The sequence below is a fragment of the Nelusetta ayraudi genome, unplaced genomic scaffold (assembly GCF_046127955.1).
Source record: "Nelusetta ayraudi isolate G7.1 ecotype Tasmania unplaced genomic scaffold, CSIRO-AGI_Nayr_v1 ptg000096l, whole genome shotgun sequence".
NCBI lineage: Eukaryota > Metazoa > Chordata > Actinopteri > Tetraodontiformes > Monacanthidae > Nelusetta > Nelusetta ayraudi.
The window spans coordinates 384045-407383 of record NW_027466146.1 but is presented as its reverse complement, the minus strand read 5'-3'; the positions used below and the strand labels follow the sequence as shown (position 1 = coordinate 407383).

The window sequence follows — 23339 nt, the reverse complement described above, 5'->3', positions numbered from 1 at the left end:
ACCTGCTGTCGGTGTGCGCGCGTGCCACATTCAGTCTCTTTTCCTCATCTAATTTTTTTTTTAACCTTTAATTTGGGTCAACGACGGACCGCGGATGGTTACTATATAAAGCAGCCCGTTGTTTTTGTATTTTTCAAACGCCCAACTGGTGCTGTCGAAAGCAGAGCCCGCCCCTGGTCCCGCCCACTGGCCGCCAACCGCCTATCAGAGGCCCTGGTCTCACTGAGCGTGCGCAGTGATTTCGGTCTCAGTTGGTACGTTGTTCAGTTTTTTTCTCCCACAGTTGCACTGTGTTAGTGTCATTTAATCCTCTCGTGTCAGTTGATTGGACAGAGCTGACATCGTCCTTCAGGTTGTGACACGCTGACTACACACGGTTATTAGTGATCTTTGCTTCACAAACGTTTAATTCAAATGCGGAAGTAGTCAGGAGTCAATAGTCAGTGCTACGGTCTTAAGTCAAAACACGCCCGCGTGCGGTTTAATAATTCTCCTCCACTGTTATATATATTTTTTGTTTAATCACGTATTTTGTTGTTACTGATGTTGATCAATTGAGTCGGGGTTTTCCCCTCCCGGCGAGCTTGACACGATCGGTATATAAGGAGTTATGTCGCCCCCTATCGGTTAAAAAAGTCAGCCATTCAGAGAAGGCTGAAACTGCAGCCTGCAGCTGCATATTATTGGAAATATTATTGTGTGTGTGTGTGTGTGTGTGTGTGTGTGTGTGTGTGTGTGTGTGTGTGTGTGTGTGTGTGTGTGTGTGTGTTGTTCTATCACCCGGTTCAATTTCACATTGATCTCAGTCAGAATTCTAGAATTGGAATCCCTTGGGCCCGATAGTTTTCGTGGTCACACCACTTTCCCCCCCCCTTTCTTTTTCAATTATGATAGGTTAGACTGTAACGAAGCCACTAGACTATAAAGACGCCACTTGCTTTGAAAAATGTTCCACCGGCGGTGAGAATGGAATGTTGCTTTCTTTCCAGCAGATGGCGTGTTTGCTCCACTGAAGAGGCCCCGCAGACGGTTTGTGGAGGCTCGGAGGAGGTCAGGTAAACCTGTGACGATACACACACATACACAAAAAACAAACAAACGACAACAATCAACAGGCTCAGTTCTATTTAGATTGAGACATATGGTTTGGTGTGTGTGTGTGTGTGTGTATGTGTGCAATTTGACAATTTCTCACGCATCCGAGATGCAAAATTTAGGATGATCGCCTGAAAAGAAGTCGGCGAGATTTTGTTTCTTAAACTCATCTTGAAATTTCCTTTGTGCCATTGAGGGTAGAATCGTAGTTTCAACACTGTTAACTCTCGTCTGACGTCAAACTTTTGTTGTAGTTGCTTAAAAACTTAAAGCACGACTAGAAACACGTGCGTCTCTGCGCAGGAACCTCACTGGCACTTGTTGAAGTGGGAGACTGGAGGTCTTTGCGCACATGCGTGCGGATTATTGTTCGCCATTTCTTTCTCACTGTTAAATTGCACTTTTATTGCGCGCAGCAGGTCGCCACTTGGCGACTCCGTGCGTGTGAACGCAGCCGCCAAGTCGTGTTTATGTCGCTGCAATGTGTATGTGTGAGTAAGTGAGCGAGTGAGAGCATGCGAGCGTCTGCGCGCACTGCAGTCGTGATATCGGAGTTGGGGAGGGCCCTCGGGGCGAGCACACCCCTAACGCCCATGTCACAGTATTTCAGAACGTTGACCAGCGTTTAGTCATTTTCCGTGAAAGCTGCGCCCACACGCTGCTCCGCCGAGGTCCACTCAGCGATCTGCGGACCAAAGAGGATATTTCGCACCCTTTTTTTTTCTTCTTTTTTTTCTTTTTAATCTTGTGTGTGTCTACTGGAGGACCAGCGTAACTGGGACTTTGCTGTAACTTTGTTGTGACTTATCGTAGAAGCCGCGCGTCGGGACCGCAGGATACTTTTACGCAGCGCCACGGGGACACTATGCCTCGGTCTTTTTTGGTCAAAAAGTACTTCGCCAAACAGAAGCCCAACTACAGTGAACTGGAGTGCCAGAATGGTGAGTTGTTTTTTAATTATTATTTCTTATTTGGGTTATGAAAGCATCTTTACGTAAGAGCGCCAGCGAGAGGAAACCACCTGTTTTCCTAAACGCTGTTGAGACACCCCCCCCCCCCCCCCCCCTTCTCCACTTGTTTTGTTTAATGTCTCTGATGATAGTTTTCAAACTCTTTTTTCTAAACACCAGAAGCAGTGCTCTGTTTGCGTTTTGGAAGCCACTTCGAATCGCACAGCCGACGGCTCTTCGTTCAAGTCGGGGCCCGTTAGATGCACTTTCCCCCCTTTCTGCAACCACACAGAGCTCCATTCATGTTCCAAGCCGTCGTGAATACGTGGGAGGAAACGGCCCATGAAGCCTTCCCATGGCTGCAGCGGTCTGCCCGTTAACTGAAGCAAAAAAAAAAAAAAAAAAAAAATACAAGGAGGATAAAGAAAAAAGATGAGATATGTGCCACCTGAATAAACACAGTTGTACAATCGGTGCAGTTGGTGGAAGTTGAATCCAATCAAATCGTGACGTATAGTTCAGGGCTTTTTGCTTGTTTTTGATTTTTTTTTTGTTGCTGCTTGCGATTGATCTCACTCCGCTCTTCCTCCTTCCAGACATTTCACTGGAGAGGTTTCCTCTGGCTGAGTTGGCGGCGGGCGACGCCACCTGCCTCACGGCGGGCCTGGTGTGGGACCTGAGCGTGCTGCCTGCCCTCTACCTGCCTGCGTCCCAAACAGAGCCCACCTCCATCCCGGGCCCACTGGACCTCAGCTCGCCGTCCAGCCTCAGCAGCAGCGCCAGCAGCTGCGGCGAGGAGGACGAGGGCCGCACCTCGGACCCCCCCAGCCCGGAGCCCGTGCACACGTACGCCCCCCGCCAGCGGATGAAGTGCACCGGCACCATCGCCCACGTCAGCCCCCCGGAGGAGGAGGAGGAGGAGGAGGAGGAGAGGGAGCCGCCCGTCACGGCCACCAGGCCGGCCTTCCTCTGCAAGCACTGCCCCAAGGAGTACACCAGCCTGGGGGCGCTCAAGATGCACATCCGCTCGCACACCCTGCCGTGCGTGTGCACCACCTGCGGGAAGGCTTTCTCCAGGCCGTGGCTGCTGCGCGGCCACATCCGCACGCACACAGGTGAGCGCCAAAAAACAAGACAGTGCCTCGCAGCCAACCGGCGTGATGTGTCCTCCCTTCGGCTTGGCCTCCTGACTCATAGTTCAGATTGAGCTTGTGCGACGCCATGATATTGTGAAAGCACATCTGAGTGTGAGTCAGTCCTCCCTCGTTTAAAGGCCCCGTGTGGGTTGTTTCCGAGGAGTCGGAAACGGTATAACACGGGATTACAAGATGCACAAGAATGTCACTAAAAATAAACGACCGTTGTGCGTTTAATTTGCCAGTAAAAGGGCTTTTATGGTAATTTTTCAAAAATACTTATAAAGTGAGGCAGCCAGGCCGCTCTGCTTTATATCGACAGCAACCCAGAACGTGGCTCTGCCGGTGTTTTTCTGATTATTTTTTTTTAACCCTGGCATCCACAGCTGCTGTGAGATGTGAGATGAAGTGGGACTCCAGAAAACGGGCATTAAATCAACTTTCTGACCGCTGGACGCTCCTCCTAAATCTTCCTAAATGTGAGCGGCTGCTGAGAGCAGGGCCTTCTGCAGCAAAGCGCTTTGATCAAGTGAAACCCTGAATCAGCAGACGGCGCCGGCGGCGTCACGTGAGGGAAGAAGCCCCGCGTGGACTCTGCGCTCATTGATTACTGCTCCACTGGGTGTCACGGCTCGACCACAATGACCACAGTCGGCTGCTGATCATCTTATCTCACCTGGCCGGTGGGGTTGGGGGGCAGGGGGGTATGAGGGTGGTGGGGGGGGGTGGGGAGAGGACAGACAGCAGGTTGTGGACGCAGGATCAAGTCGACCTCTCGGCAACTTGTTAGCGCGTTAATCTCATTTGGCTCTGATTGAATCATGCTAATCAAGTCAGATGACCCCCCCCCCCAACACACACCCATCTGCCCCCCAGCCACTCATGTGCCTCCTCATTGTCCTCAGTGTGTGTGTGAGTGTGTGAGGTGTTAATGGAAGCCCTTTTGTGCGAGCAGAGGCGGCTGAGTGCCGTCACACTGCCGCTAAAAGCCCGACATAAAAAATGAAAAGGAAGTGACAGATAAGTTATATGACCCCTCCACCCCCACCCCCACCCACCCTGGTCTTTCTTTCTCTCCCCCTCCCAGGTGAGCGGCCCTTCTCCTGCCCCCACTGCAACCGGGCCTTCGCCGACCGCTCCAACCTGCGCGCCCACCTGCAGACCCACGCGGAGGTGAAGAAGTACCAGTGTGGCATCTGCTCTCGCACCTTCAGCCGCATGTCGCTGCTGCAGAAACACAGCTCGTCCGGCTGCTGTGCCTCGGGCGTCTGAGGCCACGTGGACGGACGGACGGACTGAAGGCGGGGGAGGGGGGCAATCAGAGCTGTGGAGGGTGGCGGCTCTGGTGGTTTACACCCTACAGGCCCTCAGCGAGCACCACACGGCCTCCTTTCCTAAGAGACTTTGAGGGAACCCTCAACATTTGGATCACACATCTTCTCTGTTGCACCGTCCCGGGGAGGATGTCTTCTTCTCCTCCTTCTCCTCCTCCTTCCTCTCGTTCATCTTCCTTCAGGTTATAAGGCTGGACCAAATCAGAGCAGAGCGACACCCTTTTTCCTTTTCCCCCGCCTTTTCTTGCTATGGTGCCCATTCCAATGACCAAATATGTGGTGAAGTCATCGGGGGCTACGAGGTGTTTCTTTCCTGTCTCTGTCCCGGTGCCGGCCAGCTCAGGATCACGGCCCCAGACGCAGCTGCTGAGAGGTAGGGGTGCGTGGGCGGAATAAATCTCTCAGCGTGCCTTCAAACACACACACACACACACACACACGAATACACATAAAGGCAAAAAAGCACACACAGCTGTCCTGGGTACCGTGGTGTAGATAGACGAGGTGCTAACAGGTGCTCCAGTCGTGACCTTCGGCGCCTGACAGCAGGTGACTTCCACTGCCCTTGGTTTGCTTAAGGAGAAAAAAAAAAAAAGAAAGAGGAAGTGTGTCATCACCAAAGAATGGCATCAGTGCGTCGTCTCCCACCAGTTGGGGGTCGTTTGTAAGCCTTTATTTTGACCACATCCAAACCTCCTCGCTAATCTGATGCTTTTCAGCGATAGGAAGAGACGTTCCGTTGGCGATTTATTATTGTTTTCTCTTTGTTTTTTTTCCAAACAAGCTTCGCTTTGCAGCCCAACTGCAAGGCGGCTGACAGCGTGAGCCATGCACTCAAGGTTACCACAGTGTTAATTACCATTAGCCAAAGCCATATTTTGTTACGTCAATAAATTTGTGCCTTGATATTGTGTTAGCTTTATTTTTTGAAACCAAGCAAAAAAAAAAACTGTGCCTTTCTCTTGTTTGTTTTTACCTCAAATAGTGTTTGTGAATTTAAAAAATATCGATTGCAGTATTAGTGGAGAGAAGCACCAAACAAATCCAACGAGGCTGGGACCAAAGATTTCCGAGGTTTACGCTTTTAAGGTTGTCTGACATGATGTGATCCATGTACAAAGATGAATTTTGAACTTTCCTGGCTGTGTTTTATAGTGCAATGTGCAGAATTGTTTTTTTGTTTTGTTTTTCTTTTTGATTTTTTTTGTACCGTGCTTGTGTGTTCACATCTTATTTCCTTGTTTGTTGTAACTGATGAAATTCTCTTTCAATAAAGTAATTTATGTTTATTAAATCTGGCCGAATCATTTGAGCTGAACTGGAGCGCTCGACGCTCGCGTCCCTCCTCTGACCCAACGGCTGCAGTGTGTGTGTGTGTGTGTGTTTAATCATTAACCAGGAGGTGTGTGCTCGCCGTGGAGGTGGGTGGGAAGTGGCCGCTGCGGCTGCGGCCGGTGACGCCGAGCCTGCAGACGTGCAGGTGAACACACGGGCTGATGGAGGGGAACAACTGCCTGCACCTGCTTCCAGTTTTCCACCTGCCACCGGATCTTTGCCGCCACTGTGCAAACAAGTTGTGCGAGCGCACGCTGGTCGTGTGCCTTCACGGAGAACCCTAACCCTAACCCTTGACAAAAGCCCAACTTCTTGCTTTGCTTGTGTTTTTTCAATTCCCAAAATTCCCAAGATCATAGTCCAGTTCAGACACGAAGTTGAACTTGAAACAATCTGGAATTCCACAAATCTATATCCTTCACTCAGCCTGTGAGTGCAAGTTTTCTTCCCCTCCTCCTCAGGGAAAGTACAACATTCTCCTGTTTCCCCGCCCCAGACACTGAGTCAGAGTCGGCCCGGTCTGGAGCTCGAGGTTCCCATGGCTCCTTGACTGTCGGCCAGTGGAGTCAGAGCTCCAGCCAGTGGCTGTGTCTCCTGCGTGGGCCGAGGAACAGCCAGCCAGCAGCCAGCCAGCCAGCTCTTGCACTGGACGGTTGCTGGGTTCTTCCTGAGTCAGGGCTCTCACGGCGCTTTGCGGCTCCAGCCGTCCGTGTCACACGTAGCCGTGACTCACCCCAAAAAACACAACACTAGTCACACTGCAAAGCACGCTTACACACACACACACACACACACACACACACACACACACACACACACACACACACACACACACCGACAAACATCTGTGCCTGAGCCCTGACGGGTTCGATATGGAACTAATGCGAGGAGGCTGTGACTGTGCTTCCTTTGTTCTTTTAGCTGCGATGCCGTCGGAAAAACAAAGGGCTGTTAAAATCTCAGCTGTTGGACGTTAGCAGGCGACTATTGTGATGATGTCAGCTGGTATGTCCTGAGGTGAGGGTGTCAGCTCTCGCTGGCAGGGGCGACTCCCAACTATATTTTTAACGTTTGTCGCTTGTAGTTGGAGCTTTACCCCGGTGTGTGTGTGTGTGTGTGTGTGTGTTTTTTCTCTCTCCCTCTCTATGTATAAAAATATACGTGTGTGTGTGTATTCTTGCGCCTTGTTCCTGCGAGAGAGCGGCAGGCGGGGATGTGAAATCTGAGAGTGTTTTCCTGCTGTGAGCTTTACAGTGCCAGAGCGCTCACTGTAATTTACCAAAAGTGGCTGCTATTTATGCCATAAAGCATGTGTTTAACATTCCTCAACCCCACTGTGTTTGTGTATTCCTCGGCTCTCTCGCTCTCTCCCACTCACACTCTCCGGCCTGCCTCTTCGCCTTTATTTCTGTTTGTGTGTGTGTGTGTAAACGGTCCCTACAGAGCAGCAGCCTCTCTCCCTCCTCACAGACGGATCATCTCTCCCCCTCGGAGACATGGCCGACAGGAAGTGGGAGTTTACATTGGCCTACTTTAGCCCAGAAAAGCCGCCCCGGCTGAGGAGCTGCTGAGCTCCAGTGCCTTGGGTTTTTTTTGTTTTTTTTTTGCTGTTGTTGTTCTTTTTTTCCCTTTTGGTGCCGTCACGCTCTCCCACCTCCGACGCTGCGTCCTGTCGTGTCCTGTCAGCCCCTCCCCCACCACCACCACCAGCAGCGGCAGCAGCAGCAGCTGTCCCACCCATGGCTGCTGCTGTTTTCAGCCAAGTTATTCAGGGTGGAGTTGGGTGGCCGGGAACTCTGAAGTGGCCTTCTGAAGCAGCAGCAGCAGCAGCAGCAGCAGCAGCAGCAGCAGCAGTTCGGGCTCATGGCCCGGGACACAGGAAGGAGCTGTCAGCATCTCGTAAACAGGAATCATCCTGCTCTCATTACTCACAAGACCTGGAGAGAACTCTCCCAGGAAAATCCTTTAGACACCCACTTCAGCTGCAGCGATGTGCTGCGCTGGGAGTCGGTGACCTAGTCAAGGCCGAACCGCCGAGAAGAAACCCGCCAGCAGACCTGTGACTATCACCTGAGAGTCAGCGGTCTCTCTCTCCCCCCGCCGATGCAGGCCGCAGATAGCGAACAGATTATCAGCAGCAGACGGCCGAAGCGGCGCGCGACCGATGGTGTTACTCAGAATGTGAGGTGTGAGGCGGCAGAGCGGGAGCAAGCGTGGCCGCAGGGCTGGAAACAGAGCCGCCCTCATGTTTGATGCCAGAGAATAGAAACATTGTTCCGTTCCATCACCGGCAAGCTTTCCAAACTTTCCACCGCTCACAGATTTTATGCCCATTTTGGAAACGTCACATGTGAAAAGGTTGTTTATTGGCCTCCACTTCCTGTTAGCGTTGAGCGTGGCTAATGCTAGCTGAAGCTGAACGCCTGCACGGGGGGGGGACTTCCTTTACAAACTTCCTCTACATTTCATTATTGCCCCGTTAAGGTGCATCGCCTATGCAGCCGAACCCTCGGAAAAAACTGCAGCAGTTCAATGCGGGTTTTTGAAGGATTTGCTCCTCGGCGAGGTGGAAACTAGGCTGGCGAAGCCGTCGCCTCATCCCTCAGCTATTCTCACAAGCCACATCTCAGCTCATGAAACGTTTCCTCGGCCTGGCAGCCGAACCCAGCGCCTCCTGGCGTCTGCCACCCTGCTTGAGGTCACTTCATTAGCGCGCCGCCTCGGCACTTTACTGCTCTCCCTTCTGCACAGCCAGCGGTGGTTCTCGTCTCCGGGAAGTCTGCGGCGCTGTCACACTCGTAACGCGCTAAAGTGGCGTGCACTGATGTGAGAGCGCACAGCCGATACCTCGTTGGCTCTTCCGAGCAGGAAACGGAGACCAAGAGGCTCGAGCGCCTGCCTGCTGCAGCTGGTAAACACAAAGAGGCAACAAACACAAGTGAGCAGAACGACAGATTCGATCAGGCTGCCGAGTCGCCCCAAGGACGGTTCGCAGGAGCACGAGGCAGCGTTGGGTGGGAGGCGGGGGGAGGGGGAGGGGTCAGGGCTGCATATTAAAGAGTAATGAATCACACACTCAGTCACAGGGTCGCCGGCTATGAATGTGCTCTCTGTTGGTTTTCCTGGAGCCTGGAGTTTACTAACTGATGACGCAGGCTGGACTTGATCAGAGACATGTGTTGCAGCAGACTCCATGCCAGTGAGAAGCATAGTGGGAGAGAGGAGAAGGGGGCGGAGCTGGAGGGGTGGATGGCGCCGGAGCGCTCGCTCTGTTTTTTTTTTTCTTCTCCCCCTGTGTTCTTCTGGGCATTGCCTCACATCGGGGGTGAGTGGGGATTGGAGAGGAGAGGGGAGGAGAAAAGTAAACCTGACTTCTACCCCGGGACAGGAAACAAGAGCTTCTCGCGCTGACCCCGGCTTTTCTTCACTCTCATTACTCCTGAATTCTTGTGTGGCATCTCGGTAAGCCGAGGAGCAGCACATCCGCCGGACAGCGAGCCAACAAAATCACAACGCTAAAAAAAGACGAAATATCGCACGTGACCCTCGTGGGGCAGACAAGAGAAGAATGGCTGGGAATGTGGGAACGCTAACATGACGGTGCTAATATTTAGCTTTGGCTACTCAGGTCCCACCCAAGTCACTGTCCTCAAAACTCCATGAATCTCAAAAAAATATAATAAGCCCTTAGTTCACATCTTTCTGCAAAGAGAATTTCAGAAAAGTGGAGCTTTTCACCAGAAAGATGGACTTTTGGCAATTCTGCAGAGTTTGTTGCGAGCAGGAGACGCTGATTTTTCATTGCACAACCATTTTCTTTCACTCCTCATCCTGCGTGTCTGGATTCTGCTGGAGGAAGCCGGAGTTCCGGCAGAGAACCCACGCAGTCGCAGCCAGAACGTGACCTTCGGACTGGCCAAGTGAATTCTGCAAAATATGGCACCTTGATTGGTTTCCATCATTGGCCCAAAGCGTAAATCTGCAGCCGCACTAGGCTCTAAATTCAAGAACATCAAGAACTTTTTCCTTCAGATTTTTATCAGTGAAAACAGCGCAGCAAAGCAGTCGGTGCCAAACATCTTGGCAGTTTACCCAACAGTTGCTGGAGGAGACTTTCCCTTAAAACAAAACAAAACAAAACAAAAAAACAGTAAATCTGCCAGTGGCACCACTGTAAGTCTGCAGGGATCACAGAGGCTCAAGCAGCTCAACCTCTTCTGGAGACTCTAAATGTCACAGCGATAAAAATATAAATAAATAAATAAATAAATAAATAAATAAAATGCAACGTGAATCCGTCAGTGGAGATATTTCAGTCTGGACCGACGTCGCTTTCGGGGGTCGCAGGAGTTTGGAAAAAAAACTAAAAAGGAATTGGTGAGCAGGTTCCCCCCCACCCCCCTCCCCGCCGCCCCGGACGAGCCTCCTTTCCACCTGTGGCAAGGGCGAGGGGGTGAAACAAATCTCCTCCTCGCCGTACCGGAATGCAGCTGAGCATATTTTCCCAGGCAAGGTGCAAGAGGACGTTGAGCTGTCGCCGGAGGCTCTGATGGAGCCTTATGAAAGTGAAGGCGCTTGTCGGGACACGTCCTGCCGCAGTGCCGCGTAAACAGCGTCAGGTGGGAAACAGACCGCCGCCGCACTTGTTCCATCGCTTCGCCGAGCGATCCCATTGGCTGAAGCACCAAACCAAAACACCCAGAGAACAGCAGACGGCAGAGCGGTGAGAAGCACCTGCTGGGGCAAGCAGCATCATGTCCACCATGGAGATGTGTGTGTGGCTCATGTGTCGGATTTCACAGACAGGAAGACGGTTGGTGCGGCGGGTGAGGGGCGTGTCGATTCCCACGAACGCTCGCACACGAAGGCGACGCTTCCGTCGTCACCACCGCACACGTCAGAGGTCAAGAGACAGAAGCTGGCGTCACAGGTTTCGAAAGACTTCCGGTCGGACGTTGGGGGGAACAGAACGGCCGCGTTGCCAGAACGACAAAAAGAGAGCGAGAGTCTAGTGAAAGTCTGCCTACCAGCCGACCTGGGCTTCGACCCAGCGGACCTTCAGGGTGAACTCCAGCTTCTCCAGGTTCTCCAGGTTCTCCAGGTCCCTCCCACTTTCCCACCTGACATTCTGAATTGGGGGGTTTGACGGGTTTGGGGAGGTTGGGAGTCGAACCTTGTAGAATTTTACTTTTCCACTTTGATAGAAGACGTGATGACTGCGTGAGACGAGGCCTGGTTCAGAGGAGGAACCAGCCACTTGGCTTGGCATTGGTTCACTGATGACGGAGATAGAGAGATTGGGAGAGAGAGAGAGAGAGAGTTGCGGTGCAACAACCAATCAGATGATGAAAGCCAACAAGCAGTGACTCACTCGCACAATTCATACGAAGGCCAACGACATCCAGCCAGATGTGGGTAAAGACTTGAGGATGTTCCCTCTGAGTGGGAGGCCGACAGAGCAGCTGCTTCTGATGGGAACACACACACACACACACACACACACACCGCCATCCTTGTCGCTGTGACGTAGTGGGGCCATGGGGGAGGGAATGAGGGGGGGCAGCTCCGGGGGCTTTCCAGTCCCTCAAGACTCCAAGAAACAGAGTGAGAGAGAGAGGGGGAGAGAGAGAGAGCCAGAGAGAAACAGCGTGAGAGAGAGGGGGGAGGGGGGGAGAGAGAGAGAGAAATAGAGTGAGAGAGAGAGAGGGGGAGACACAGAAAGAGAGGGAGAGAGAGAGGGGAAGACAGAGAGAGAGAGGGAGAAACAGAGTGAGAGAGTTCTATTCATCAACGCTGCAACGCTTTCAAACAAGTCAAATCAACAGAGAGTTGCTTGATTCTGCACAGTCGGTTCCCCCAACAAAAGACACACACACACACACGCACGCACACACACACACACACACACACACACACACACACACACACACACACACACACACCCCAACACCAGTGGAATCAGAGCCTGCACATGCTGAAGCCATTATCCCGCCGCTTGTTAAGTCATTACTCTATCGCTTGTTATTTTCTCAAGCTAGAAAGAAAGCAATCTGTCCGCAGAGGAGGGCCGAGAGATTTGCCACCCGACGGCGACTCGGGGGATGTGGGAAGTTACCCGGAAAATCTAAAGAATGCAGCAGTGGCAGCGGAGGCAGTGATGGTGGTGGTGGGCCGTGAAACTTTAGCGACAGCGGCGGAGAAAGAGAGCGACTCCTGGAAACTACAGGCCGAAGCCTCTCCAGCCAAGTCAGAGTCGAACGTCCAGGGAGAGAGATGGGGTTGGAGGCCGGGGTGGGGGGGGATGAAGTAGTCTCACGGCCGTTTACTGATGACGGTGCAGAAAAAGGCAGCGGTCCACCAATGGGACGCCGAGGAGCTGACATAGTCTGGGAGCTTTGACATATTCACGCTGGATCTCCGACATCTGGTTTCCATTGCACCCCTCCCCCTCCTCCCTCCCCCCCACCTCCCCCCACCTCCCTCCCTCCCTCCCTCTCCAAAGTCGGCCAACTCTGGCAGCGGCGCTCTTCAATGAAATAGTCTGTTCTCCTTCCTGTGACTATCGGCTCCGAGCAAATGTGCGCGGCGCAAAAAACGACGGAGGCGAAGCAAAGGCGGCTCTCAGAGTCCACTTGTAACATGGAGCCTGTAAAGGCCTGTACACACCCCCCCCCCCCCTCCAAAAAAAAATAAAAATAAAATTCCCACCCGTCCCGGGTTTATTAGCAGGAACACCCCGTTTTCACAGCATCCTCTCCCCGCGCTGTGCGACACACTAGCGCACTCTCACCACACTGCTAATGAGTGACACATGCCCCCCAGCGCCGCCGCTGACGCCTCACATCAAAGGAGGGAGAACTGGTTTAGACGTTAAGAACCCCCCCACAGCCCCACACCATAGCAGCCCCCCCTCTTTGACACCCACACGCCACGTCTGACGGCAACCAAATGGTGACACACAAACACACACGCACGCACACCTGTCCTTCCCGCATTCTGCAGGAGAGCAGCAGCAGCAGCAGCAGCAGCAGCAGCAGCAGCGTGGGGTCGCTGGCCTGCTGGCTGATGTGTATTCCAGCCGCGACACTGGGCGACAGCGACGCAGTTTGTGTGTTAACGCGCCTGCAGACGAGAGAGATCTCAGTCAAATCTGTTTGTCTGCTCTCGAGCCTGCAAACTCGGACATCTGAGTGGAGGAAATGGAATTGCGGAGGCCTGGTCATAAAAAAAATGAAACGTCCGGATCGACGGGCCGAGTCTCTCGCCCCCCCCCCCAGATCCGTGCAATCCTTTTAATTGAATCAATGGGTTCTCTGAAATATTGTACGGGCTGTTTCCATCCTGTTAAAGGGCGTCAAGACCCAGAGGGGTGGAGGTGGTGGTGGTGAGGTGGCGGAGGTGGGGGTGGGGGTGCTGGGCTGAGGGCAGAGACAGGAAATCCCAATGCAGCAGGAACTATTTTGCTCCATAGTTCCACCAGAACAGCTCTTTGTACGAGTGGGCCCATCCCCCCCTCGCTCGCCCTGCGCTATCAGGCAGCCAGCCTTCTGCTGTTCTACAAGGCAACCGCAACACACACACACACACACACACACACACACACACACACAGAGTTACACAGCACACTTGTGGGCTGTTACTCAGCAGTGCTGGGGCTTGCGGATTCGGGGATCAAACGGCGTGGGGTTCCCCTCCACCTCAAGCCAGAGTCCCAGTCTGGTTAGACCATAGACAGAAAGGCACCTTACTATACACACAGCCCCGAAATGCTGAGAGGAGGAGGTGGGGGTGAGGGGGTGGGGAGCCCACAAGGAGAAAGCGCACACATGCGATGAGAACCTCTCTCGTCCGTCTCTCCCTCTTTTCCTGCCGCACAAATTCAACACAGAAGGAAAGTGATCCGCTGCGAGCCCAGGCCCTTTTTTCTCCTCAAACATTCCTTGGCAGCAGCCCTCAATACCCTCTCAGTATCACTTGATTGTGGAGGAGGATGCACATGCTCTTCATGTGACTCCAATGAAGGGATGGCTCTGCAATAAAAAAATAAAAAAAAAGCCAGCCCGAGTCCGTCTGGGGACTCTGGTTTCACAGTGACACACATTCCGCTGCATTAAGGGGCTGAATTCTGGGAGGAACGAGCCGACATTCTGCTGGCGACACTCACACGAAACGGCCAGGAAAAGCAAATTCAGCGCTTGACTGGCTGCCATCGCTTCCCCCTGCGCCGCCGTGCCCGCACTATGTGTGTGTACGTGTGTGTGTGTTTCCATATTGCAACATCAAAAACCCAGCAACACTGCTGATTTGTTGCAGAGCAGCAACCGGGGCCAGTGATCGACTGAGATTTATTTAATGCGCCAGTGAGACCCCATGCAAGGAGCGAGAGGCTGCCAAAGAAAGCCCACAGCGGCGCCACTTTTTTTTTTTCCTCCCGCCACCCCCCCTCCCCCCATTCCCCAACCACCACCTCCCTCTTCCCTCCTCCCCCCCGAGTGGGGAAAGAGAAGTGGGTGGGAGTCGGCAAGGCACCTTGCAACAGCTGGTCTGAATTATCCGTGGGGTCGGGGGGTAGCGGCGCTCTCGGAGGTGGAGGGGAGGCGAGGAGACTCCTGGCGCCAGGATCGGGCCAGCAGGTCAGGGAGGATGACGATTTCCAAAACACTCGCAGGCGGCCGCAAAGGCCTGCGGAGGGAGAGGGAGAGGGAGAGGAGGTGTTCCTGCTGCTGCCTGCTCACAGCCACAGGATGGGCAGGCGAGTGGATGGCCGTGGGGGGGCGCAGGCATGTGCGCGTGCATGCGTTTATGTGTGTGTGAGTGAGAGAGAGAGAGAGAGAGGGACGCTCCTACTTCCACTTCCTGTGAGATAGCCCCTTCCTGTCATTGAGAAACACAGAGAAACACCTTGTTAATGGCGGGTGGAAAAGGCCTTTTTCCTTCAGCAACGTCTGCTCAGGGATTTACAACAACAACAGCGACGACTATGACGACAACACGTGACGAATGTTGATGAGACATGTGCTTCTCTACCTGCTTACAACTCTCTCTCTTTTTTTTTTTTTTTAACACTCTGTCCTGAATCACTGCGCAGTCGGCTGCTTGCAAGGTGCAGACTGTTCGCCTTTAACCTCGCGGTGACAAGCGGCCACATGTGATCCAAATTTAAAACAGCCGACCCCAAGCGTCACATTCGGGGAACGGGCGCCCTCTGTCGGTCATCTATCGAAATAAAAGTTTTGCTCGAGGGAGAGACAAGAATATGAAGAGGAGAACGAGAGAAATTGTGATGAGGGAGACGAGGTGTAGTGATGAAAAAACAGCAAACAAATCCGATACCTATGTGATGTATAAGACCGTTTATCCAGGACGTCATTTGGAAATAAAAACACAGTGAAATCAGATATCTTGAACAGGATGTGACGTTAACAAATCAATACAAAGCAAAAACACAAAAAACTTTGTTGAGTTGTTGTTGTTGTTTTTGAGTGTTGTGATGAGCTGCCGCCCCAAGCAAGCCGTGGCCATTCAAACGACACGCACAGACAGACAGACGTGTTGTTCTGGTTCTTGTAGATGTTGTTCCAGTAATGAGGGGAAAAGGAAGCCACAGTTGGATGCCAACAGCTCCAACCCCAAAATGTCCAAACCACCACGTCTTCAAACGTCAAAGACATCCTTTCATCTTTAATTCCTTCATTTCCCCTCCTTTTTTTTTTTTTTTTCCTAGAGAGGAACCAAATAGTCACCAAACACCAGCAAAATTCCATCAGTCTGCGAACGCAGAGCAAGAAAAAATATTTTTGTTTCCAATCTGAACAGCGCAACCAGAGCCTGAACACATGAGGACAAATATGTCAGGGTGATGGTGTGGAGAGAGACGGAGGTGCATGCAGTTGGCCGATCAAACCCTGTCCTTGACAACTTTGCATTTTAAAGTCAAAGAAAGAGAGAAAACTAGAGAGCCAAGCACAAGCGAGCAAATATCGAACGGCAGTTGATGGATGTAGCGTGAATTCATTAAATTGCAAAACATTTTTTTTTTTCGTGACATATTTAATAATCTCACGGCTGCAGTAAAAAACAATCTCATTTGACCTCGTGGAAATTTAAAACTACAACTACAACGAAACAAAAAAAAAAGATTGGTTTTGAAATGGCGTTTTTCTGCTGAGAAGAGCCGGAATCTGTCGCCCCCTGGTGTCCGTCATCGCTTGCTCCGCTGTCTCCCTGTTCAAATGCCCACACACAAAAATGCTCCGACTGTTGTGCTGCTGCTGGATAATTGGATAATGGGTTTGCTAACGCAGCGGGAGTGCGGGTCAGACACCCAGAGCCTCAGAGTTCAGGTTGAAGGTCAACTTGTTTAATTAAGTTGACATGGACTGGTCTACTGTTGTATGACTGTTGTGTGTGTTTTTTTGTTTTTGTTTTTTTTTTCTGTCAAGGAATGAACATAAAAACATGAGGATTCAACAACACAAATCAATAGTGAGCAACAGAAAAATAACAAAATGTATCTGCCAAGAATCATTCACACAATTCTGAGTGAAGAAACTCACAATTATCACAGTGGCCAACAACACTGCTCCAGTGACTTTTGCAGGTGTCAAGAAAATAGAGACTCACCTGCAGCCAGTCCTTTAATTGAATGACTTCCGGCGGAAGGGGAGGGATACATCATGGGACAGGTCTTTTAGTTGCCAAATACGGGAAAATCTCGTATTTTACGGGACGGTTGGCAACCCTGGGTACATCTACTCCACAACGAAATTTAAACGCGTATTGACGGACACATGCAGTAACGGCGATGTGGCAATAGAGGGCAGCATCGGACTCTCTACAGAAGCTGAGTTGGGCCGACTTTTCAATTCTTTTCTGGTTTTCTGATTTGACATGAAAGTCACCGCGAGCTTCCATTTCTGTCAGACAGAAATCAGTTTTCAGGGTGTGATGTTGACACCCGGGTGATCTCTGCCTCGGTCGCTGCCCTGCGGGGCCTCGGCAGGTCGGACGGCGTCTCCTGGGACTCACGTCTGGGCTGTTCGCACCATTCTACAACTCCACAATTAGGAGACGACAACAGAGCGCAAACACACGGTCGTGTCGTGTGTTAAGAGAGCTGGAAGAGTGGGGCTGAGCCGCACACACACACACACACACACACACACACACACACACAAACCAGAGCCAGCTGTCGAAGCGCCTGGCCTGCTGCCAGCGAGTAGCGCCTCCGCCAACTGGACCCTGCTGCCTGGTGTGGAGGAGTGACGGCCGGCCGGGCGAGCAGCGTCTCCCTCAGGACGCTCCTCACCTGCTCCTTCCACCGCCGCCGCCGCCCTGCATCCTGCCGAGGCCGCATAGCTGCGACGAGCTGTTAAACACTGGCAGCCGGGTCCGCTCGGAGGGGCCCCACAGGGACCGAGATGGAGGTGGGGGTGGGTCAAGACAGGGGCCAAGGTCCTCTACTGGTGGAGCTCCTAAAAAAAGAATGTGTGGCCGAGCGCTGGGTGAAGATAAAGAGGCAGAAAGCAGCGGAAGACTCTGAGCTTTCACGTGGAAAATACACAGCTTCCATTGGAAGAAACATGTATAGGATTTTTTTTTTAGTTCATACACTATCAAACCGAACCCAAGGCTTATATTGGGTTAGGGTTAGGGGATACCTAATGATTTTATAATGAAAGGATTGGATTGTTTAACAGGAAAGCATAAAGAAAAAAACATTCAAATGTACATAAAAAACCTTTTTGGTTGAGAATGTAACGGTGTGACACTTTGACCCTTTAAATCAAGGTTCTAGAAAAGAAAAACATTCCAGGAAGATCTGAGCCGCTGGAGCCTCTTCAAAATAAAATTCAAATAAAGAAAAAAAAAAAAACACAGGAAAGAAGAGAAATTTGTGTGTATCAATGAAACCGACAGTTTTTCACACTAGACACACACTAAACTATCTGTTTTCAAGCACGTGTTGATGCTGCTGCTTTGAACTGTTGTTGGGAATTGTACACTGAATTCGCTGAAGAATTAAAATCAGCGGCAGAGAGAGAGATTTCATCTTCAGTAGGAATGTGGTGTCTGGTTAATTATTATCAGGATTGTTAGGATTATTAATCTGACATTACTGGTGGGAACGACGTGTTGAATGAATACTTTGACCCCTGAAAGTCAACAGATAGAAATATGATAAATGAAGCCTTTCTAAACGTTCTAAAAGCCACAAGTCTTTGTAAAGTAAATTATAAATGATCCACACGTTGGTCTCGTCTTCTTAGGAAAAGCAGCCACGTCCTCCTCCTCCTCCTCTTCCTCCCCTTTGCTTTTTCTGTGTGAGCAGTTGCTGCAGGCAACAGGTGACACCCCAACGTGACGTGACGCTGTTTGTGTGCACGCTCTTGCTCCTGCGCATAAATGAGGCGTTCGTGGGCCCGCAGGCCTGAGTAAACTGTGAAAGAGCCGCCACGCGACGGGCCGAGATGCCTCTCATTGTGACAGCGGCTCTGTCTAAACAGCAACTATTGTGGTCAGAGGCCAAGAGCCGCCACCTGTAGCCACACACACACACACACACACACACACACACACACTCCACTCACATGGCCGGTCGTCTTCACTGTCGCTGAGCTGCCCCCGGTCACAAAGAGAAGTTGCTTCCCGTGAAGTGAAGGAGAGCAGCGAGAGCAGCGAGAGCAGCAGCAGCAGCAGCAGCAGCAGCTTCACATTGGAAAACCTGGAGCAAAATTTTTTTTTTTTGCACATTAAGATTTGTGGTGACAGAGGAACATTTACACAACAAAAAAGATACAAAGCTGCCGAAAGAGTGTGATTTCACACACACTCATGAGAAGATTAATGCCAGAGATGGATGATTTGTTAATCCATATACATAATTATATGGTACAAAAACTGAACTTTTAAACCCATTTAGATATCTAAATACATATAAAAAAAATACATTTCAAAAGTCAACGTGTCAAATTTCAAAGAATTGTCCAGGGTTTATAATTTTAAGGAACATCCGTTTGTTTTAAGTGATGAGGCCTTTTTTTCCCCCCTAAAAATAATAAAAGGCAACTGACCAATAGCAGTTTTATTTCTGATAACTAGTTGTTTCAAAATACAACTACTCCAAATTAAAAAAAAAAAAACATGATAGCGAAAAGGAAACAAATTGTGGACATTTCTTGTTTCTCCCTTCAGTATATTTTCTGCTTGAAAAAAGAGGAAAATCCACGTTATCTAATGCGCCATCTGACACATTTCTCTCCCTCCACTCTTCTTTGCGGCCGTACATTTTCTTTGCTGACCTTGAACTCAGCGCCGGGATGAGGAGCGAGTGCAGCTGCCTCAGCCCATCTCCACATTTGCCAGCCGGCATCACACCACAGTTATGTTTTCTCTCCTAACAACGCATTGTTCCCCATAATGTCTTTTAATGAAGTCCCGAAGCCCCCACTGAGCGACGAGCAGCCTAGTTAACCCTTTCACTGGGCTTTACTGAGGGGGCGGCGGCGGTGGTGGTGGGTGGCGGCGGCGGCGGGACCCTCGGCGGGATCCTGGAGTGCGTCAGATTGTCTGCGGGCCGCTGTTTGGATAAGGCACCGTGTCCATTGTCTCGGATGGCCCAGCTGGGCCGAGGTATGCCTGCACGCTCCCGAAATAGAAGGACAGCTGAGGCCTGCCATGCATGCTGAGGGCAGGGCGGGCCGGGCCGGGCCGGGCCGGGCTGGGCCGGGCCAGGTTGGGGGCGGGCCGGGCCGGGGTGGGGGTGGGCCCACTGACACACACCACCACCCAGTGAGAGCTGAGGTATTGTCTGCAGCCGCCGGGCAAATAGCCAGAGTATCAACCTTCTCAGACCCCCCAGACCCCCCCCCCCCCTTCCCCAGAGGGCAGCTAAAAGGCTGATTAACTATGCTGAGTGTGTGTGTGTGTCTGTGTGTGTGTATATGGATGCAAGCGGGTAATTGGGGCTTTGGCGCGCGCCGGCCGGTGCCACGCGTCAGCCCGTCTCCAGCGCCACGAGGCCGCGGCTCGGCTCGGACCTGAGCCCGCACAGTTGCTGCAAGGTATTGTGGGCGCAAATATCCGCCCGTCCACGAATGCTTTGATCGCACATGAAACGGCGCATCACTGCAACACTTTTAGAACCCGAGCTGCTGCTGCTGCTGCTGCTGCTGCTGCTGCTGCGGAGCAACGTCAGGTCTCAGCAGCAGGCAAAGCCTCTTACACCAACATATATTTCTGCCCTGCTAAATTATATCATATTATATTATATTATATTATATTATATTATATTATGTAAGGAAGATTTTTCTTTTTATAAAACAAGACCAGAGACTAACACACAATACACTTAGAAAACTCACATTTTGTTTCTCCTTATTTCTTTCTCTCTAAGCTTATAACAGGACAAACATGCTGAATTTTTAAACCCAAACTTTTTTTTTTTTCGATGTTTTTGTTTTTTCTGTCTCGTTTTTCATTTCTTTTGTTCACTCCAACCCAAGTTTTTTTTTTTCAATTTCCTAGATTTTTAAATTTCATGTTGCAATTTTTTTTTCTCTTTTCTTTTACTGTACTTATTGAGTTTTTATTTGATTGCTGCACATATTATTATTTTTGTACACTTTGCATTACATGGGTTTCTGCCTGTGTAACTTGACTGGGTGACATGAAATGTCACACACTTTCCTTGGACTAAAAAGTATCAGCAGAAGTAAACATAAATAGTTGAATTATTATCAGTTTTAAATTAATTTTTTAATGTCCTCAAAGTCAAGCAGAAACTCTATATCTAAATTGGTTGAATTTTTTATTCTCCAACGAAACAATGAGGTTGATCATTTTAGATGATTTTTTTTGTCTAAACTAAAAACAACTTTGTGCCTCTCTTCCGACGGCGTTGCTGCTGCCAATCAGCTCCACCTGTGACCGGCAGGCCGCAGCGACAGGCCGAGCCGAGAGCGAGCGAGCGAGCGAGCGCTCATAATTCCCAATCTCCCTCCATCCCTCGGCCTAAGCCTGCTGGCATTCGCTGCATGATGATCTAAAACAACTGTGAGCCGCCGCCACATTCAGTCCTGATGCCCAAAATGTCGCCGCCAGGCCTGCAACTGGCCCAAAGTGTCGGCGCTGCAGGCCGAGGCCGGAGATCACTTTAGGTGTGTGTGTGTGTGTGTGTGTTGGGGGTGATTTGCAGGCTGCAGTGATTTTGTGGATCACAGAGGACGTGAGCAGAGCGGCAGTCTGACCAATCAGCTGTTGCATCAGGCTGCAACATTCCACTGCAAACACTGCATATGCGTTCTGTACGTGTGTGTGTGTGTGTGTGTGTGTGTGTGTGTGTGTGTGTGTGTGTGTGTGTGTGTGTGTGTGTGTCGGTGCCACAGTACACGTCCTTATTTAAATCCAGCAGCTCACAGACTTTTTGTGATTCATCCCCTTCTCTGATGTTATCAGCAAATTTTTATTCTTTTACTCTTTTTTACACACATTGTTATTTAGATTTTCTGTGTTTTGTTTTGTTTCTTCTTTTTTTCTTGCTTCCAAACGTCGCAGCGAGTGACATGGTACATAAAGCAGCTTCGGGCCTCTCTCAAGAGCCCCTCTTATCCCAGAATAGCTGCGGCCCGGTTCTATCTAACCGATTGTCCCCCCGAGGAAGTTTGAGCCATCAGGGCAACACCTCGGCGTCTGCCATGGCTCCAGATAGCGGCCCGCTAAGATATCCTCAGCCTGGGGTGAGGAGGAGTGAGAAGGAGTGAGGGGGTTCCGGTCAGGATGTTGTTTCTTGGTTTTTCTGCACCGGCGTTGAGAGAAAGGAGGCTCTTAAAGGCTCCGCACAATGGCAGATGTAATTTGACGGCGTAGCCACAGCGAAGCAGAACCAGTTGAATCCTGGATTTGTGATGATGAGGTGAAGTTTTTCCTCACATCATTCCCTCCACTGAGGTCGGTGGTGATGTGAGAAAATCATCTTGCACTGATTTCCATTAACTAACTAACTAATTGTTGACACTTAATGCATTGTTTCCCCCCCCTCCTACGAGGCCGCCCCTCACTTTTTTCTCCCATTCCAAACACATCCATTCAGATTTAGCAGGAGAAGCTAAAAAAAAAAACTTTTTTATGTGGAAAACTGCAAACAGAGGGCTAAATATGTTGGTTTTTTTTTCCCCCCTACCGCTGAGATTTTTGTGGGACGTTGACAATGAAACAAAACAAAGATCTAAGACGCGGCTGGAAAACAGGACCATAAAAAAAAAAATTCACAAGAAAAAGACAAAAATACAAAGAAAGAAAGAAACTTTCGGCCCGTCGCTCATCTGCGCCGCGTTTTGGATCATTTGTCTGAGCCGACGGCGGACAGTCAATCTCCCTATCAGGAATGCTGGACTCTGGCTTTGTCTATTCTGAGAAGCTGCGGTCGCCCCCCAACCCTCTACTCCACCCCCCCACCCCGAAGCTGCACTGTCACCCTGCTGCCATACCAGGCTCCAACCTCTCTCCCTGCTGCTGAAGGTCACATCCAGCGGGAGGCGCCGACCATATTCCAGAATTACCTGATATACTTCATTTCAGCATGTCAGAGTTCGTTCAACCCAAGAGGCGGCAGCAGTGGCGGCGGCGGCGGCGGCGGCGGCGGCAGCGGCGGCGGCTCATTTTCCATCCGCGGGGCCGAGCGGCTAAACCTCCGGATCTGATCTGGCCGCGGCTTCAAACACCCAGCGTTTTAAAAATAAGGCCCCGAGCGTCTCCCTCACGTACGGCAAATAAATCACGGCTCGTTTTTTAGGCCCCACCACCACCACAGAAATTTTTCTAATGGAGCAACTTTAAGCGTGCGGCCGGCGGCCACGCGCCACCTTTCTATTAATATTAGCACTTTGCGTATTTATAGTAGCGGCGTGTTTAATGCTGCGCCACTCCCCAAAATAACCTGCGCTAAGGTTGCATCCTCTGTAGCGGCGCACAATAGCAAGCTGCAGGGCTCCGACCTGAGGGCAACATGTGTTTATAAGTAGCGCAGTCACCTACAGAGGAAAGAGTTCACCTCTGTCCACTGCCGGGTTGAGGGCAGATTAAAAAAAATTTAAAAATAGAAATGTGGAGCGGCCCCTCTGGCTTTAGCTCCAGTTTCCCTCTCAGCCGATCCAGGTTGCTTGGTTGGCCCGTGAGGGTCCAACATTCTTTAGGCAAATTTTACATTCCACTCACTCGCAAGGTGCTCGTGCGACCTCGCGTGCACGTCACTCCGATTCACAACGACCAGAGCGGATTCTCTGGAAAAAAAACCAGCACAATTAGCCCTCTGTTTACAGCTTCCTGCTAAAAGTGATGCTCTTGACGCGATAGGGTGACAGAAGTGAGGTGGTTGGTCTCACACGGAGGAAGAATCAGCACCCTTTGTGACATCACAAAGGCCCAAAGTCAGCACGGCCTGTTTTGGCCCGTTTTTGATATTTTTTAAAAAACGAGGGTTGAAGAACTGA

General features: G+C 50.9%; 1 protein-coding gene and 1 long non-coding RNA gene across 2 annotated transcripts; one reads left to right on the top strand and one right to left on the bottom strand.

The window, feature by feature from the left end:
* The first annotated feature begins 333 nt into the window (after positions 1–333).
* On the top strand, positions 334–5809 carry snai1a (snail family zinc finger 1a). The gene is made up of 5 exons (XM_076047907.1): positions 334–352; positions 993–1055; positions 1909–2036; positions 2642–3160; positions 4269–5809. The coding sequence occupies exons 3-5, from the start codon at positions 1961–1963 to the stop codon at positions 4451–4453; spliced, it is 780 nt and encodes a 259-aa protein (XP_075904022.1). The 5' UTR covers positions 334–352; positions 993–1055; positions 1909–1960; the 3' UTR covers positions 4454–5809.
* Positions 693–1913, bottom strand: LOC142902646 (uncharacterized). Its single transcript, XR_012929123.1, has 2 exons — positions 1196–1913; positions 693–1061 (listed from the first exon to the last, which is right to left on the bottom strand). It is a non-coding gene; the product is annotated as an uncharacterized LOC142902646 (long non-coding RNA).
* Positions 5810–23339: the final 17530 nt, after the last annotated feature.

What these genes read in the sequence shown, in the direction of transcription:
- snai1a (XM_076047907.1), top strand. Translation starts at nt 1,961, where the DNA reads ATGCCTCGGTCTTTTTTGGTCAAAAAGTACTTCGCCAAACAGAAGCCC. An exon ending in TGAACTGGAGTGCCAGAATG is followed by an intron (nt 2,037 to 2,641) that starts GTGAGTTGTTTT and finishes TCCTCCTTCCAG; the next exon opens with ACATTTCACTGGAGAGGTTT. An exon ending in CCACATCCGCACGCACACAG is followed by an intron (nt 3,161 to 4,268) that starts GTGAGCGCCAAA and finishes TCCCCCTCCCAG; the next exon opens with GTGAGCGGCCCTTCTCCTGC.